At 41.5% G+C, this 20,042-nt stretch overlaps 2 protein-coding genes across 2 annotated transcripts; both read left to right on the top strand.

The window, feature by feature from the left end:
- The first annotated feature begins 7,478 nt into the window (after positions 1-7,478).
- pou3f3a (POU class 3 homeobox 3a) lies at positions 7,479-10,067 on the top strand. Its single transcript, XM_069707584.1, has 2 exons — positions 7,479-7,517; positions 7,658-10,067. Exon 2 carries the CDS (start codon positions 7,949-7,951, stop codon positions 9,224-9,226), a length of 1,278 nt encoding a protein of 425 aa, XP_069563685.1. The 5' UTR covers positions 7,479-7,517; positions 7,658-7,948; the 3' UTR covers positions 9,227-10,067.
- A 4,686-nt stretch (positions 10,068-14,753) lies between these two features.
- On the top strand, positions 14,754-19,345 carry gpr45 (G protein-coupled receptor 45). The gene is made up of 2 exons (XM_069707583.1): positions 14,754-14,922; positions 17,149-19,345. The coding sequence occupies exon 2, from the start codon at positions 17,259-17,261 to the stop codon at positions 18,417-18,419; it is 1,161 nt and encodes a 386-aa protein (XP_069563684.1). The 5' UTR covers positions 14,754-14,922; positions 17,149-17,258; the 3' UTR covers positions 18,420-19,345.
- The last annotated feature ends 697 nt before the right edge of the window (positions 19,346-20,042 follow it).

Raw genomic sequence — 20,042 nt, 5'->3', positions numbered from 1 at the left:
GTTCACGCAGTTCATTCAAAAGTTGTATTTCTACCACCAACTCCTGTCTCATAACTAGCTCTATACTGTTCCTTTTTTTTGGTTTGTACACCAGCAGAGGAGGTTAAATAAAAGCTGAACTAACAAGCTCTGCTGGCTTTCTTCCTTTTCAACTCTCTGGATCTCTGTTTTCTTAAAGGTCAGCAGTGTCAAGATGACTTTCTATATCGCAAAAAGTCTAACTTGAAAGAAAACATTGTGCAGATTTACTTCAACCTTGAGTGTTAATTCACTAATTGTGGTAATTGGATGAAAGTAAAATTATTTTTAAATGCTGGTGTGAGCGCCTTTGCACAGTCATTACCATCAATTTCAGTCAGCAGCAGGTTTTGATTATTCATATTCATAGTGTTAAAAGAAATAATCTTCTGCCCTGCATTCATTCTTTTATTTTTATTTTTACACACCCTGTCTTGGTTTTATTTCTGTATTGTTTGTTTCCCAGCACAAAGTCATCATGTCCATGTTACATCTCCGAGCTGCACTGAGAGGTCATTGCTGGCGAAAAGCAAAAACTGGAGTACTAGCTGTGTTTTGATGTTCAGTGCTACCTATTCCCTCTCGCTAACCCCCCTGAGCCCCTCTGATCTACTCTGCAGCTCATTAAAACACCCTCTCCATCTCCACATTAGCATCAGAGTCATGGTCAGACTGCTTTGTGTTATAGGGGTGGAAAACAATATCAATAACAACAACAAAAACAATAGTAGCCTTTGGTCCAGGGAGTAGAGGAGGAGAAAGGTCTTTGATAATGTACATCAAAGACGGGCGCTGAAGTAGGCTGTGTTTTCATTGCGTACATGCCAAGGTCGTCTCTGATCCTGCTTGTGTGGTGTTAGCACTTGGGGCCAGATTGATGACACAAGGTGAGTTGCCCGGTCTGCAAGACCTGTCCCTTCGAATGGGAAGTCAAATATTGCATCCAACAAAGCCCTTTCATAGGTTGACGTTATGCCCTTCGTTTGACATTGATTTCCTCTGGCTGCCCGTGAGTGCATGTGAGAAGTTTGTGTGTGTTTGAGAGTGTTGGAATCTCGACGTGTCTGAGGTTAGTTTGAGTCCTGCACCACCAGTGAAGTTAAGAATCTTTATACAATGATAAACTGTGTGTGCAGTGCAGAGGAAAGAACTACTTAAATCTGTTTCCACTGACTTGTCTGTGTAAATGCCTCATCAGGAGGAAAATAAACCCAAAGCTTTAGTTCAGTGACCGTCCACAGCATGAATCCAAGTCCCCTGAGCCCGAGAAAAAAAAATCTACCTGAGTTTCGCTAGATATGAAATGATGATAAATCAGAATTCTTGACTGTAAAATAATTGATCAAGCAGTACTGTCACAAGGACAGATTCAGGAGATCCTGTCTGCCCACTGCAATAAGACTGTACAATAACTCACCTCTGGCAAAATCCATCACACAACAATAACACTGTTGTCTGTGTTTCTTGTTTGTTTAAATATTTAAAAAAAATATATATATACTGTACTGTATATACTGTATATACTGTGCATTTTTATATTTAATAGTTTTTACTGTTATTTTATTGCTTTCCTATATCTATAAATGCTGTTGTAGCAAAACAAATTTCCCCTTGGGGATTAATAAAGTAACTACCTACCTACCTACCTACCTACCTACCTACCTACCTACCTACCTACCTACTAACGCAAGGTCCACATCCTGGCTTTCTTTGAAAGCTTTTTGTTTGTCTTCATTAGACTTCTTGTTTGCTCAGTTATCAGTCATCAAAATGGATCTGTTGACAAAAAGATTGTAAAAAGAATGAAAGGAACCCGTATAAAGTAACTCATCAAAGATGTGCTTCGTACAACAAATGACACTAAAACTGCTTCATTTGCTACTTATCCACAATCAGATATCAGTAGTATTATCTTTTATATTCCAAACTTTCATCAGCATTCAACAAAAAAAAACTAGATGTCACTTAACAGAAGTTAAAACTGTTTCAAGAAACTGAAAATATATTTATTTTTCTCCCAGAAGGAGTGTGTGACGAGATCTCTGGAGTGCCCATGTGAAACTCTCCTCACTGTGCAGTGAATAAGTGTTAATTCCAAAGCTGCATGACACTATTAACCAGCTGTGTCTTAAAGGTATCCGTTGTGTTTATTTAATTAGATTCTGATGTAAGGTGTCTCGATGGAGCTGCACTGCATCGCTTAGTGCTGATGTATTCACAAAAATACTGACATGTTCAAACGTGTTCTTTTGTTATGCTCATTTTAAATTGCTCAGATAATTCAAACATTATTATAAATTCAGCCACTTCTCACCTGGTGGGATAATCATAGTCTGGTTCTTATTTGAACTCTGGTTCATAAGGAGACAAACATTGTGTTGATGTTAGTACTCTGCATCAGACGGTTGTGAATTATACAAGACGCAAAGAGACGATTTACTTTGCAATCATTCATAATTGGATATAACTCATAAACAAATGACTAACACTTTAATGATTGTACCAACTATGATCCATGTTAGTGCAGTGTAATAGGGCCGCAAGACCATGAATCCAAATACCACAAACAGTTCTTCTACTTGAATCAGAAGAAATTTAATATTTCAGTATGTGATACTTCCTCCTTCCCCTCCAAAGCCACCTGAGAAATCATCTTAACTACACTGAGCCTTTATAACCGCGTGGACCATGGTGGGAGCTTCAGAGAGAAATCTGTCCATTCATGAAAGGCGCAGGGCCAGCCAGACTCGGCCGGGCCGGGCCTTCAGGGACACCGGCTGTTTGACTTGGCTTCGAGAGCGGGCCTGGGTACAGGGCTACAGTTGTCCATAGCCACAGGCTGCAGAGCTGCAGGTATTTCCTGACTAAATTTCTCTGTCATACTGTTTGCAGTTGTGTTCGAAGGACAGCGAGGAAACTTCAGAGACTGAACATGGATAAAAAGTAGATGTGCAGTGCAGGAAGACCCAGAAACAACCACAACTGCAGTAACGCTGTATTTTGTTTTTTTATATCTCGGCTCATGAGTCTTGCTAAAAGCTAAAAGGAAATTAAAAACTTAAAGGCTTCCTTTTCCCTAACCCAGTTGACATGTCTTGTTTTTTTGAGTAATATAAGCACCATATTTTTCATATAGGCTACGACTTTATCTGAATACTCTGAACCCTAAGAATCTCATCTTTTCTCAATTTCCTCTATTTTTCCTCTATAATGGCCCAGATGTGTCTCTTCTCTCCAATGTTTAGTTTAGCATAAACATTTTCTATGCCATCATTCCAAGAACACCTCTCACCATTATGTTAATGAATATAGAGACTCAAAAAGGGTCAAATTTCAGCCCCAACACACACCTGCAAGCACCTGTGTACACACAAACACAAACACACACACACACACACACACACACACACACACACACACACACACACACACACACACACACACACACACACACACACACACACACACACACACACACACACGCACGCACACACAGAAATAGAGGAATGAGTGATGTCTTTGTACCGATCCCCTGCTGTATTCTCTCTGCTGTTCCTCGCCACTTTGGGCCCCTTTCAAATCATCCGTTGAGATTAATTAATGTAATTTTCCCACATTAACTTCCCCCCATTCATACATAATGGGCCTGCCCACAACAGTGTTTAACCAGTGCGTGTGTCCATTGGGTGTCATCGTTTAAGTCGCAGCAGGAGCTTGTAATTGACAGTTGTTCCAGTGCGGTAAACACGACGGCTCTCCTTCTTTTGCTCACCTCCTCTTCACTCTGCTGCGAGCGATTCCACCACATCAAGAAACGGATGGCTGTCCCAGTAAACTCTTCATCCCCGATGAATCATGTTTAAACTCAGTTATTTCCGTAAGAGCAATTTAAAACATCACATCGCATTAAGACATATGGCCCCAACTTCACTGACATCTGCCTTTAAATTTCAGAATTATTGGTCATGTTTGTCTGGTATTTCTCTGTGACAGAGGACTTTGGAAATGAATATACTTTGATCATTTCCCCCTCCATATCCTCCGCTTCCCACTCTCTCTGCACCCCAACCACCACACTTTGTCTCTTCTTCTCGCTCTTTTTTTTTTCCGAGGCTGCCTCTGCTTCTGATTTAAACGCGCAGCAGGGGGTTGTGGGTAGAGACTCACGCTGTGAAGGATCTCTCTGACTCGGGGAGAGCTGAAGGTCAAACACACTCATGATCAGAACCACAGGATGACACTGAAGAGGTGGAATATAAAGACTACAGGGACGAAGATAAGTTCTGTTCTGTGTTTGCAGCGTCGACAGACGGCTCAGTGCCGCTCATTCTGTAAATACCACAGCTCACAGCAGAGAAAGGCAACGATTTGTCTTCTAGCTTCTACAACATGTACAATCAAACAGGGAAAAGAGATTTCAGAAAAAAAAAAAGAAAAAAAAAAGTCTTGCATTAGTTTTTGCAGTTAACTACATTAATACAACAACAGCAACAATAGTGTCATGATTGCAACTTAATTTTTGTTTGGTCTCCCTGCGTTGTGTTTAATTCTCGCCTTAATTGGACAGACCCTTGACTGACAAAGAAAACAAAAACAAGACTACGAACATCATCTGTTTCTTTGAATGGAAAACTCCTGCAGCCCAGATGAAGGCTTTTCTTCTTCTCTTTCGCAATTTTTGTTGGAAGTATTTGCATATTTCAAAAGTCTACCAAAGAAAATAGCCCGGGGACAGAAATGGCCGATCTGCATATTGAAGACTCAACAGAGGGCGAGGAGTCGGAGACACGGAGAGAGAGAGAGACAGACAGAGAGAGAGAGAGAGAGAAAGTCTGTGTGTGTAAATGATTTGCAGATGATCTTAAAGAAACAATAATGTCAATTAGCTGATGGTGTCATGCTCATTATGCTGGATTAATTCCAGTGTTCACTACAACTCAAGCAGATTATTTTCTTAGTTGTCAAGCTGCTCCATGGAAAGAGAGAGAGGGAGAAAGTGAGAGAGGGAGGGAGAGAGCGGGGAGGGGGGGGAGGGAACAGAGTGAAAAAATGTGCATCATAAGAAGGCCTCTTCACCCAGCTTCCTTCATGAATAACAAATAGAGGACCGAGTGCTGTGACCAGGCAGCACAACACATGAAAAACATTACTGCCTTCCCCGAGCTGTCTGGTTCTCTCCACATTATGCTGGTTGGCTTGAAACATGTGAAACACTGCGGTCCTTTTGTAAAGCTTCTCTGCGTGATTTGCTGTATTACTGAATACAACTCAGCAATAAACAGGTTATAAAGGCTGTGGAATAAATTAATCAACTTAATACTTGATAATAAAGTATAAAAAAAAGTTGTTTTCTGAATTTAAAACTTAATACATTCTGTTATATTACACGGATTCCAGGAACTTTATCTTAATATTCTCTATTGTCTACATCATTTTTATTATATTCCACATTCTTAAAACCCCAAAGGCAGCATAACTTTCTGTTGGAAATAATTAGAAGAAAGTTGAACTACACTAAACCTTTTGGGCTTGATGTAGTGATTTTGGCTTTGCCTTGCAATTTGAGTGGACAACCACTGTAAAGGACAGTTTGACCACTTTCACTGACAAAAGTTTTCAGAGCATCTGAGTGAAAATCATCATGAACAAACATGCAACTGCAGACCTGGATTATTACAAGTACTCTTTCTTATTTGCTTATTCACATTGGGAGATAAAGGTCATGGCAACACAGGTCTGAAATATCTTTACAGTCTCTCAGAAAGTTTTCATTTCAATTATAAAGCCTCAGAAATAATATATCAACTATCAGTAAATCCATAAATTACTGCCTATAAACCCTTGATAAATTGTTTATTATCATAAAGTGGCTCCTTGGTCATTCTTGAAGGTTGTGCTCAACTATCAGTTGTTACTTAACGTCCTGTCATCACAGAGGTTAGAGAGTTGAGCTGATTCAAACATTTAAATACATCTGATAGCTCACCTACCTGAAAGTGTTTTGTTGTGCAATTTGTTGTGTGATTTGCAGCTTGAGATCCAATCTTGAGAGTTCAGATGTATAAATGAGTTTGTTATTATGGTTTATCTGCTCCTGAATAAAAGATCACTGGACTCCTGAAGGGATTTTGCAGAACATCCTGACTAGTATTAATGCTGATTTTTGGAAATTTATACTTTATTCTTACCTTAAAGTGCTTTCATGCATTTTAATTTCCCTTTCAAAACAAAAGCCCAGTCAGGATATAACACCTTTACTTTTGCTGGTAAATCATTAAGCATATTTATATTGCCATACTTAATTATATTACCTTTTTCAGTTTTCCTGAAATCAGATAAGTCTAGAGGAATATAATTGCTGAACATAATGGTGGTTAGGTGAATTTAAATGTTGTGATAATGGGCTCAGTTCATGTTGCTGATTGGGGAGGAGGGTTTGTGTCTGTTTATCTTTTACCTTTTGGACAAGATCCAACACAAATCTGTTGAAAACCATAAATTAGCAGCATGTTTACTGGGCCGCACCTGGCTCTCTCCTCCCGTCACAAAACTGCACGTGTGTCCGTCGATGGCTCTCTTAAGGCCCGTAAAAAGCTACGCGAACCCTAAATTGAAAATTCCCCACGACGCGTTTATTAACAGCCAATCCATACAGTGTCCCAGCATGGAAACATCCCACCAGAGTCGGTTTGTGTTTTTTGAGGCTGGAAAAGCCAAACTGCTGGCTGGTTTTGTGCATCTTCAGCGTTCACCAGCGCGGTGCGTCACGCCACGGTGGCCTTCACTTTACCATGAGAAAAGGAGAAGGCATTAGGATGCAAGAGGCGTTGTAACCCCCTGTGTAGCCAAAGACGACTTGAGCATGCTTGATTCAGGCCTCTACTTCTGTTATTATAAATGAGATAAAAACACCACTATCAGACAATATTGTGTCAGGTATCACTAACCTCGGTGTCTTAATCGTCTTAGAGTTGGTTTAAGATGTGTCGTAGTATTAATAATCATCGATATAATAATAATAATAATAATAATAATAATAATAATAATAACAGTTTGAATAATAATATAAATATGAATAATAATCATCATGTGGAATAAAACGTGTTTATTTTTTGGAACAAGGTTTTTGTTGGTTGTTGCGGGAATTCCTAAACTCTACTTGTTTTCTTCACATGCTTCATACTTTGCGCATCCTTGAAGAAACAGTCAGGGTTTTCCTTGCTTATTTTGTATTCTTGATTATAATGCTTTCTATAAAATAGTTGCTTTTTCCCGCAGCAAGAACTCTGTGCACCCGAGGCTCAACTGAGACACACCAACTCCTCTCTGGCTGTGCGTCCAATCAGCGGGAACTCTGTAGAGCCTTTCTGTTGTAATTGGATGGAGATGGGAGAGGAATACGCTGCCGTGGCGCAACGTATACACATGCTCGTCTCCTTCGCTCTGGAGAAGACGCAGCGGATAGAGCGGAAAGCGAAACAAGCGAGAGGACCTCAGAGGTTTTAAAGTTTATTTTTTTCGCACTAAATCTCCTTCAATAATATATTATCAGAATTACGCGGCAAGTCAGCGGTCGAGCAGCTCCTCAGTTTGGCACGGATCAAATAAGGTTGTTTTTTCCCCCCCCCCATATCTTTAGGTCTGTGGATTACGCACGGCAGAGCTCCCGGGACAGAGAAAAGTTCTGAAACTATCGTTTTGTCGCACAGGAATGCGTAACAAAGCTTGTTTGTAACACAGGTTACGGCACGCACAAGCTGCTATTTAACCAAAACTATCATTTAAGCCTGTGGAATGATCTGTCACTTTTTTTTTAAACTGATTGCGCGAAGAAATTGGTTTATGCTGAAATAGACTGAATCTATTCATGGATCAAAGCAAATTGTGACTTTAATCAAACATCAGAAGAGAGAAATACATCTCAAGATATATGCTTTGGGGGATGGCAACAGCCACCTCAAGTCCATACCTAGCCAGCAGCAGGATTCTATCCGGTCCGGTCCTTCACTCTGATCGGAGGGGTGGTGGCATGCAGCCGGGCAGCACCGCTGTGACCACGGTGTCTAGTGGATACAGAGGGGACCCTTCAGTAAAGATGGTGCAGAGTGACTTCATGCATGGAGCCATGGTGGCGAGTAACGGGGGACACATGCTCAGCCATGCCCACCAGTGGGTTACATCGTTGCCTCACGCGGCAGCCGCAGCTGCAGCTGCCGCAGCGGCAGTAGTAGAGGCCGGCTCTCCGTGGCCCCCCAGTTCGCAGCCGCAGGAAGCGAAGAGAAACACGGGCAGGGATGACCTCCACTCAGGCTCAACTCTGCACCACAGGTCCCCTCATCTGGGACCCCATCAGACGCATCCGGGAAGTTGGGGTGGCACTTCTGCAGCGCACATCAGCATCACAGAGGGGCAGCAGCAGCAGCAGCAGCAACAACAGTCCCTTATTTACTCACAGCCCGGCGGATTTACAGTCAACGGGATGTTGAGCTCACACACCGGACAAAGCCTCATGCACTCGGGGCTAGTGCGTGGGGAATCCCCTGAGCTGGACCACGGCAGCCACCATCATCACCATCACCACCATGATCACCACTCGCACCATCACCATCATCCAGGCGTGGGCCACGAGTCGCACTCTGACGAGGACACCCCGACTTCTGATGACTTGGAGCATTTCGCCAAACAGTTCAAACAGCGGCGCATCAAGCTGGGCTTCACCCAGGCAGACGTGGGTTTGGCTTTGGGCACCCTGTACGGCAACGTGTTCTCACAGACCACCATCTGCAGGTTTGAGGCGCTTCAGCTGAGCTTTAAGAACATGTGCAAGCTGAAACCTCTGCTGAACAAATGGCTGGAAGAGGCCGATTCCACGACCGGGAGTCCGACCAGCATCGATAAGATCGCCACCCAGGGCAGGAAGCGAAAAAAGCGCACATCCATCGAGGTGAGCGTAAAAGGCGCGTTGGAGAGCCACTTTCTCAAGTGTCCCAAACCCGCCGCACAGGAGATCAACTCTTTGGCGGACACTCTGCAACTGGAGAAGGAGGTGGTTAGGGTCTGGTTCTGCAACCGCAGGCAGAAAGAGAAGCGCATGACGCCGCCCGGACTCCCGCGAACCCCAGAGGACGCGTATTCACAGGTGGGCAGCATGGGACCTGACACACCGTCCCCCTCCATAGAGTGCAAGAGGATGTACAGCGACACGTGAAAATGACCCAAACAAACTGACGGACAAGAATTCTGAGCTGATTGTGAAGTGTTTGAATCGTTTTTTCGAGCAATGTTTCCCAGGATGACTAGAATATTTCGTTAACTTTTCTTATCCCTGATCGTTCATCCGCAAAAAACAATGTTATCCAGTGTGTTTTCATTTCAGAGCAGGGCATATGTCTACCTTTGTGCATCTTGGGGATTTTTCTGCACTATAAAATAGTCCCTGGGCCAAAAATATATTTAAGCTAAACTGCGATCTGAACAGAAAATCAATAAAAGTCGTTCACATACAATGTTTGTGAGCCAACAAATTACAGCCCATAGAGAGAAAAATAAATGTCAAGTGGCCTCAAAGCTGAGACTTTCAAACAGAAAAAGTTGTACTTTTTTTTTTTTTTTTTTTTACTGTAAAACAAAAAGTTCCCTTGTAATGCTGCAGAATTTAGTGTCCTAAATACTAGACGTACTTAAAAAAAGAAAGAAAAGTGAAATACATTGATTTCATGCGTCTCATTCAACTTTAAGTTGTTTTTTGATGAGCAATAATTTATCTTCTTTCAAACGTGTTTCTCACTTTTGTGTTGTGTGTCAGTGAATTTATGTTGTGACACAGTTTAAGATGATCAACAAGCAATTTACAATTATTCCAATATTGTACTTTCCTTTATAGGAGGTTTCCTTTGATAGACTTACAAACATTCCCTTTAGTTTATGTACAAGTCTGCTGTGTATTCTTGTGTGATGATTTGGGCTATTTATTTTTTTTCCACTGTGTTTATTTTCATGGAATAGACCAATTATTTAATAAATTTGACATAAAAAATGGTGTCAACATATGCGATGGCCATCATTCTTTAGGTCCCTCTGGATTTACACACACAGAGGCACAGGCACAGGCACACACACACACACACACACACACACACACACACACACACACACACACACACACACACACACACACACACACACACACACACACACACACACACACACACACACACACACACACACACACACACACACAATGTCATCATTGTCATTTCAGTTCACACTTTGACTGAAATAATAAACATGCTGCAGTCTGCTGATTTTTAATGGCTACTGTTGTTTAAAATAATTTGGGTGTACTTGTCAAAATTGTAATTGAATGTGTTTTTCATAAGAATCAGATTTTAAATAGTCATTCTGGCTGGGCTTTCTTCTGACTATCAACTTTAGGTCTATAGTTAATTAAGAAAGTTATGACAGGCATTTTCCACTATTTTTTGACAGTGTACAGATGAAATTGGTTAACCAATATACTATTAAATGAACATAGTGATGCACTGATACTGGGAATGGAATAATCATAAGTTGCACCATACCATCTTCATTATGACATCAATTAATTCTAATACTCAAAACAAATCAAAATAATCTGCCACTAACCAGCCCTATTTCCTAGTGTCCTGCCCTCTGTTGTTGTTGTTACAGCTCTGTTGACCCCAAACAGACTGACTGAACTCATCACATAAGCCTCCTCCTGGAGTTTGCGTCCACACGTTAATGTGTGATGCACTGCGTATCGGTCCAGCCACATCCATTCTGTGGCAGCGCAATGGACTGCAGCTCCATGGAGTGCAGCCAACGGAGGTCAGCTAGCCCAGCTGGCAGTTCACCTCAGCAGCGGTTACCAAGGTGACGGCGAGATGGAGTGACACGAGGCAGCAGATAGTTTGCCACAGATGATGGGTTTGGCAGATAGGCACCGAGAAGCTCAGGACACTGCCTCAGAAAACACAATCTTCTCTCTGCTTCTGATCCGTACACAACCTGACACACAATAATACAGATGTGCAGCTGCATACGGGCTACATACATGACCCAATGTTGCAAATCTGATGGGGAAAGGTAATGTGGCTAATCATAGAAAAAGCTGGAGTTGCAGTGAAACTGGAGGAGGGAAGTCAAAGGTCAGTAGCTGTTGACAAACTAGACAGAAAGCTGAGAAAGAAACACAAACCGAGAAGTTAATGCTTTACTACAAATGTTACATTTTTAGTTTCAGTGTGAGTGTTCAGTCCAGATGCTTCCATGCTGACATCATGTCTCAAGAAAAACAATCGGGTTATTGGCACACACATGTCTGGGAACTCTCACTCTTTGCGGGTTTTGTGATTAAATTGTTCTTTTGATTTTCTGTTTTTGTTCAAGCAGCTTGTTTTCTGATGCCACTACTAAATACATCTCACTGTCGAAAAACACATATGTAGGTAGTAAAACGTTTGCAAGTTGTGTGTTTGCTTGTGTTTGTATGTGTTTGTGTTCTCGCTGAGTATTTGGCAGAATTGAAGGGAAACTGTGTATAAATATCAGTCCAATATGAATGAATGGTTTGAATAGAACTTGCATATCCAGCTGTTGTCTCTCCAAGTCATTTTTTTAATATCTGAAGAGGTTGCCCTTACAGAAAAAACATGAATTTCACATGCGCAAAAACTCGTGATCACATGTGACCTCTTCCACGTGTGATTGTATGTATTTTGCGCATGTGAAACATGTAGTTTGGGAAACATGTGGTTTTGGAACATAGTCATAGTGTAATGTTTGAAGCTAAACATGTGTCATACATGTGATCACACGTGTCCTGTGTGAAAAACATGGGAACATGTTAAGAAAGCAGATGTAGACACAAATGCACAAACTGTTCGAAAAGTGTAAACAAAGAAAACATGTTAATGACATTATTGTAGTTGTGTTTTCACTTCAGTTATAAGTTCCCGTAACATTTGAGTTTGTGTGAAGTGCATGCTGGTTATTGATCTCTATTTAGTAGCTCCACATTTTTATGCTTGATTAGAAACAATGTTTTCACCGTTCAGCACCGACACCAGAAAAACAGTTCTCACTGGCTTTTATTCATTTACTTTTGTATTTGTCATGGAGTGATGCATTGGGTTTAAGTAACTTGAATGAAAACAGTTTAAACATATACACAGTATTCTCTCGTGAATACCATTGGCACATAAGGAAGTATCCTCTCAACTGACACTGTAACATCACGTCAAGTACAGGTGGACAGGTGGCACGACTGCTCGCCGTCGTCGATATCCATAAACGGTCTTAACGTGATGTATTCTCGCTGAGTTGCACGCTCTAAATTGTCAGATGAAAATGGAGGTAAAATATAAGCTTACAGGATTGCGGGGTGATCCCCTCAAAGCATGGTGATGTAAAGATGGGAGATAAGGCTGAAATTGGGGGATAAAAAAAGCCCTTTAAAGGATTTTGTCATCACATAGCGCGAGGTGTCTACACTGAATATTAATGCTGGGATCTGAGGGTACAAGCTGATGATGTTACAGCACACCCTGAGGGACACAAACTCCTCAATCAACAGTCCCAGCCCGGCTCACATGGAGGTGCATCATACATCTGCCCTCGTACATGTATGTTGTACTTTAAATCGTCGCATCGTCGCATCATCACAGTGTTGTTTCTTTCATCTCTCAGCTGTGGGCTGTTTACTAAGAATGTTCTTACCTCCCGCAATAATAACTACCAATCTAATTGCTCATAATTGCTCTTAAAGCCTTGTTCAGAGGTACTTTACATAAAGCAATTACAACACGATAATCCCCCCTTTTAATGTTTGTTGTTTTGTGTGTCTCAGTCACATACAACAGACACACACACACACACACACACACACACACACACACACACACACACACACACACACACACACACACACACACACACACACACACACACACACACCTGCTGGTGTTCTACTAGTCATTTTAAAACAGCAAAGTTTTAATCTACAACTCTTTCACTGTGGTTTGCACATTATCATTCCCCACTGTTTGGTGTTAATTATTTTCACAAAGTGGAGATTGGTTAACCACTAAAGTCTAACACTGATTAACACACCGTGGGTTCCTCAGTGTGAATCGGAGCTCATGAGACACTCTTACCTAGAATCAGTGGCACTGAGGTGCATGAATTAAAGGCTCAAAGGGCACATTTTTAGGTGCATGCAACTTCAAAGCTATTTTCTTTACACATGAGTGTATTTAAATGTCAGACTTATTCCCCTCCAAATGTAACATAACTGGCTGAAAATGGCTCAGTAAACACTTCTACCTGTGTGGGTTCCCTCCTCTTCTCTCTGAATATTCTGATTTAGTGGTGAACCTTTTTCACTTTGCCTCTGTTTGCTTTTCTCTCCTTTTCGGTGATTGATGGAGCACCAAAGTCTCTCAATCAAGAAGAAATTAAAGCAAACATCTGTGGAATATAACGGACAGGGAAATGAAGTCTTTCACTAGCAAGCTTGTTGTGTGGGTGCCACTGAACGTGACGAGCATGCATGTGCCAGACCGGTGGAGTGGAACTCGTTTGATGGGCATGTTCAACACATGGGCACGATGCCAATTTAGACAAGCGTGCCCATGGAAAGAGTCTCAGCGGTATGCTAAGTGCGAATGAAACTATTACTCTATATATGTGGGTATATATTTATAAAAACAAATATTATTCACGTTTGAATGATTTGTGCAACATCTGTTTTTGTGGATATTATTTTGCACACACACACACACACACACACACGTCAGTATTTCAATCAAAATATCCAAAATAAAATAATAGGAACTTTATCAATATGTTGCTAAAATCGTTGTTATTTACAACTTTAAATTCGTCTGACCTACACATAGGCTACCAAAAATACTATTTTTTTGGTTTGCATTATAAAGACACAAAAATACCTTCATACCTATTAACGCCTTAATATACAACACATAATTGCTTCACTAACTACAAGCCAACTGAAATGTCATGCTGCCATCTTCTGGACAAAACAATTAATGCATGTTTATGTTTTTTTTTTTTTTTTTTAACAGAACATGAGGATACTGATATACCAATTAGAAAGAAAAAAAAACCTGTTAACAAAATCATTTAATAAGTCAAACAATTTAATCATGTTTAGGACAATGGGACTGTTGAAGGAAAAAACATAATAACCTATAAAACACTGAAAATCTTGCATTTCATAAAGCGGTGCACTGAATGTAAGGCTGATTTTTATGTTGGAGTTTCTGAGTGGATTATACTTATCATAGATATTGACTGTGTATTGATTTTTCATGCAGAGGTGAATTAGAAGCACAAAGCTTGGAAATTGGGTTCATTTTATTATGTTACATTTTATTGTAATGGTATTTTTTTTTTAATTGCAGTTGGTAACATTTATCAACTTATCCCCCAAAACAATTATTTATACTATACATATAGTAGGTAATACCCCCATTTTATGGTGCATCATCAATAAAAACAATAGTAACGTGCATTCTGCTCCTGAAGAAACAGTGTTAATTTTATATGCATATGGAAAATCTGCAATTAAGGAATCTCTAGGCCTATTAACCTATATGTAAATCTGACCCCTTCGTTGATCAACAGTAATATATATAACATCATAAGGATTCGCCGTATTTTCGCCGCACTGCTCCTTTAAACCGGAGACCACCTGCTTCTCCAGCGTCAGCGGCATCATCCGCGGGCGGTACGATGGCGATCGATACGCCAGTGAAATGTTCAAAGTGGGATATTTTCGGGAGAAGCTCAGCAGGAGAGATGCGGTCACCGAGCTGAGTGGCCCCGACCAGAGACGAGCGAAGAAGCCCGGTAACCACCAAGGTGAGCGTGTTCATGTCTGGTTAATGCGTAAAGATGGATTGATTTAATCCCTCACTCGAAGATGAGACCCCCCCCCCCCCTCCAAAAACAAAAACAAACAAAAAACAGGCATTTCGTCTTTGATGTCAGAATCGGAAATGTTACACTGACATAGTTGTGACTCGTTTGGATGCAGAAAGGTTGGGAGCGCGGGCTGTGATAAATACAGGTGTGAGCCTGAATGGGAGTCCAGTGCGGGCTGTACAGCGGCGATGGAGAGATGGAAAAAAAAAAAAAAAAAAAAAAAAGAAACACGGATGAAAGCACTGAATTATCAGCGAAGGGAAAATGAGGTTAAGGGGTAATATAATACTACAGTGACAAACGGTAAACACCAGCCATGTTTGGAGCAGCTGAAAACCACAATAATGTTCTGAAATCAAGGAAGACATTTCAATCTATCTTTCATCTCTTTTTTTCACACCAGTATGTCTGAGTAAAAAACACTCAGCTCAACATCATCTTTTACCGAGCCTACACTGATTTTTCAAAGAGCATTCGGTGCACGTAAAGGCTTTGACATTTTACACCATATTATTGTCTTGAAGGCGACATGATCATGAATGGATACTCCACACTTTGCTGTTTTTCCCACTTCCAAGCTAATTTGTTTTCTACATGTGACCTAATAAACACTCACCTTGACTGACCTCTCTTAAAATGATAATCAGGAAAGACCCCCTTTTAAGACAGAAATACTTCTCTCGTTCTCCCTCACCTGTCAGTGAGTCTGTGGTTTCCTTTAAAACCATTTTGAAGTGGTGGTCTGACTGTGAGATTAAGCTATAGTCCTTTGGTACATCCTGTCGTATGAAAAATATTTTGCCATAGACACTTATACAAGGGATGAGAGTACAGGCTGCTTGTTGCCATGGAACTGGTGACCCTGTTGCCATGGCAACAGGCGGCAACACTGTGCAGTGGCTTATGAGAGGTTTTTGTGGCAGAATGTAGCTACAGTCACCGAAGGGATCGTTTCCTTTATACCTGTTTGTGTGAACCAAACATGTAAACATTGATTGACAGCATGTTTTGATTGGGATAGTCAACATATTATAGATATTATAGCGAATAAGACTCAATTCGCAGTTCAGTTGACTGAAGCCATACATCATTCTCGTTAAAAACAGGTTATCATGCTGATGTAAACCTTCGTATTGTGCATGCTGGCTCGCTGTGATGGCTTCCAGGGACACTTGAACAGAGCGGAAAGCATTGCTTTTTAGTAACGCCTACTACTGTGACGAGTGAAAATGCTGTGAAAAAGGCTGATTAGATCTAATACTGTAAGTGAACACCCCGTCAGACACAGGGGATGATGCCTCCTTACGCAGTCTTTCTCGTCACCCAGCTGCTAACCGCTGGAGGACTGTGTCTCGGCCCTGAACACCATAAATGACCTCATCACATTGTTGACACTTGAGCTTAACACTGAGCTCCGGTACCATCCGGAGCAGGAAGTGAAAACCATAGCAACAGACATGTGCTGTGTCAATCCTGACGAGGCTGCTGTTTTATCAAGGCTGCATCACCACCACCTGAAGTATTAACGAAGCGTGAGCTTCTGCTCAGCTCATAGCTGACTACAAACTGGGTGTAAATGTGTGTATTTCTGTACACACGTGAAACATTACAGCTCGTTTGTTAATCATCAACCTCATGGAGGCCAGAGAGCATCACAGCTTAGACCTCTGACTGTAACTCAAGTGTCTCTGGGTCGGTCTTGTGGCTTATATAACTCCTTCAGTATCATGTGGACGTCAGTCCTCCTCTCACTGATTCATATTTACAAATATTACTGACTAATAGATGTGCGAGCAGCTCAACTCCTCTGACTATCTGATGAGACATCAGTTTTTTTCTATAGTTGTAATCGCAGCTTTTAAAGAGACAGACATGTTGATTCATGTCAACATCCACTAAAAACATTGAATGTAGACCTTGTCATGTAGGAACTCGTATGTATTTTTTTATTCTGCCATGTCAGTTATTTTATATTTCCTATTCATTTTATTTATTGTTTTATCTGTCCTAAATATTGTTTTATTTAAATTTTATTATGAAGCACCTTCTATTGCAAGGTGCTATATCAATAAAAACCTGATTTGATGTAATTTATTTTGACTGCTAATTTACTGTTTATTTATTTGATTTCCTCACGTGGATGTTCTTGTGTTTTTTACTCAGGTATTGCCATGGAACCTCGCTTGCCGGAGGACAGCTTAATGTGTTACACCACAACAATAGTCAAACATGTTCACTTCCTCCCAGGTTGATATCCCTTGATAATATCTGCTATGGCTTTTTGTAACGAAAGCCTGCTGGAGGAGTGTGCCTTCATGGAGCCGGACAACTCGGAGGAAGCAGCAGAAAGCCTCCCGTCAGAAGCCGCCACTCCTCTCATATCAGTCACTCTGCGCGTGACCCTGGCAGCCATAATGATCTTTATGATCACCATTGGTTTCCTTGGCAACGCAATCGTGTGCCTGATTGTTTACCAGAAGCCTGCCATGCGTTCTGCTATCAATCTCCTCCTTGCCACGTTGGCCTTTTCTGACATCATGCTGTCTCTGCTCTGCATGCCCTTCACTGCAGTCACCGTGGCCACTGCTGACTGGACCTTTGGCAGCGGGTTCTGCCGGGCCTCCATCATGCTGTACTGGCTGTTTGTCCTGGAGGGCGTGTCCATCCTCCTCATCATCAGCGTGGACCGTTTCCTCATCATTGTGCAGCGGCAGGACAAGCTGACCCCACACAGAGCCAAACTGTTGATAGCAGGTTCGTGGGTGTTGAGCCTGTGTGTGTCGCTGCCCTCTGTTGTCGGGTGGAGGACAGGTGCAGCAGGGATTGGGGGCGCCTGGGCGCCGCAGTGTGTGCTGGGGTACAGTGAGTCTCTGGCAGACCGTGGATATACAGTGCTGTTGGCAGTAGCAGTATTCTTTGTACCGTTTGCAGTCATGCTCTACTCATACATGTGCATCCTGAACACGGTGCGCCGCAACACCCTGCGCATCCACAACCACACCAGCGAGCATTCCTGCCTGCCAGCCCTCAACCAAGTCAGCAAAATGAGAATGACCGGGCTGCAGCGGCCACCTCAGATCAAGGTGGACATGAGCTTTAAGACCAGAGCCTTCACCACCATCCTCATCCTCTTTGTGGGTTTCTCGGTGTGCTGGCTGCCTCATACGGTGGTCAGCCTGCTGGCCGTGTTCAGCCGACAGTTTTACTACAGCTCGGTCTTCTACCCAATCAGCATAGGAGCTCTGTGGCTCAGCTACCTGAAGACAGTCTTCAACCCCGTCATCTACTGCTGGAGGATCAGGAAGTTCAGGGAGGCCTGTCAGGAGTTCATTCCCAAAAGCTGCAGACTGTGTCCCAGAGTGCCGGGCAGGAGCCACAGAAGAGTGAGGCCCAGCAACATTTATGTGTGCAGCGAGACACAGTCAGCGGTGTGAAACAAGGAGGACCGGTTTGATCCATTGTTGACACTGCTCTCAGCTGTTTTTAACTCAGTTGTTCTCAAAATAAGCAATCAAATGGGACTAAAGTTCACTTTGAAATAATATTCTTCTTCTTGAAAAACTTATACCACCAAAAAAAGAAACATTCACTCTGAACTGAAGCCAGCATGTCCACAAAGTCCTCAGAAAAATCTCATGTTTTCAGCTCCATGGCTCCATCTGCTGAGGAAGGTCATGTCAAACACTCAAAAGGTTCAGAAAAACTACTCGCCTCGTGGTGAGATTATTTCCTCTGCTGTTTTCATAAATAATGAATGTTCAGTCTGAAAATATACTTGTTGAATTAAAGGAAATTTTTGACACTTTTTATGTGGATGTCGATTTAGTGTTAATGGTAAGTGTTGTCAACTGAAGGGACAGATTTGAAAATCGAGGATGCTGAGTTTTTGAGCCCTGAGAGGCTTCTAAAGCCCAACTTCCAAATCCTTTTGGTTCCTTCACCCTAGTCTCTCCCTTTGTAGCACCCAGTGCGGCTAATGTAGCCACAGGGTCGGCCGTTCTTAAATATCCCAGTCAGCCAAAACAGTGAAATGTACTCTTGTCCGTAACATCCAGTCTGTAACAGCTGAGGTGTCGTGATGATAATAATTCTGTGGTCAGTAACTTGTCAAGTTTCAGAAAAGAAATCATACAGTATTAATATTCAGTGATGCCAGATGAAAGTCGGACAGCTTTTTAACAAATATATTTAATGGAGTTTGTGTAGAAACTCGATCTTTTGTCAGTTGAAACTGCTATTTTGATCCATCAGTGTTTTCGACAAAGACATTTTTTCTTTACTGCAGTGTGAATGTTTACTCGAATGCATTATCATTTCATAAAAGATGAAACCAGGTAAATAAATGCAGTTTTGAAATGAAGTTACGATGGAGTGCTTGGATGAAAAACGTGTTCTCCACTTGATGTGCAGTGTGAATAAAGGACACGGGTACATTATGGATATAGGTTCTGGGATACTAAAGGCGTACACACCACATGAATATCGCATTTGAAGACTGAAGCATGCATAAAAAGTATTTTCTTCAAGAAACACAACATGAATGAGCAATCGAAGTGAACATGCTGTGTGTAACATTAAATAAATGTAGCATTTAAATATGATTGAATTCTTACTACATTCATTTAAGATAAATGTTAAAATACTAGTATTAGTGGTACTGGCAGCATCAGCCAACCAAACAGAGGTTATCCTGCTGTGCAGCATAAACAGAAAAGTGGTGCTGATCTTTGCAAATTAAGTTAGCTCCACTTCCCCCTCAATTCTCTTTGCCATTATCAAACTCAAAAGATATGTTGTTTCACTTCATTCATTCATTTTTTTTGTCAGTTGGAATCACTGAACAAGTCAGAAAATATTTACAAGAAGCAGACTGGATAGGAAATATCATCCAAATTCTTAAAACATTAAAACAACACAAAAATGATTTACAGAGCTTGCTCAACTACTTCAATGATTATTCTAATCAGTAATTCATGAATTTAAAGATGATTGACCAATGATCTACTCTTAATTGATTAATTATTTGAGTCAGGAAATTATCAACAGATGGACCAGTC

The sequence above is a fragment of the Brachyistius frenatus genome, unplaced genomic scaffold (genome assembly GCF_029030835.1).
Source record: "Brachyistius frenatus isolate BFR_SWC_R1_liver_20210118 unplaced genomic scaffold, ASM2903083v1 Contig_70, whole genome shotgun sequence".
Lineage (NCBI taxonomy): Eukaryota > Metazoa > Chordata > Actinopteri > Embiotocidae > Brachyistius > Brachyistius frenatus.
The sequence above is the reverse complement of the archived record's forward strand: the minus strand, read 5'-3'. Positions and strand labels throughout refer to the sequence as shown.

Bases quoted from the DNA above. Each gene is read 5' to 3' on its own strand.
- pou3f3a (XM_069707584.1), top strand. From the start codon at position 7,949: ATGCTTTGGGGGATGGCAACAGCCACCTCAAGTCCATACCTAGCCAGC.
- gpr45 (XM_069707583.1), top strand. From the start codon at position 17,259: ATGGCTTTTTGTAACGAAAGCCTGCTGGAGGAGTGTGCCTTCATGGAG.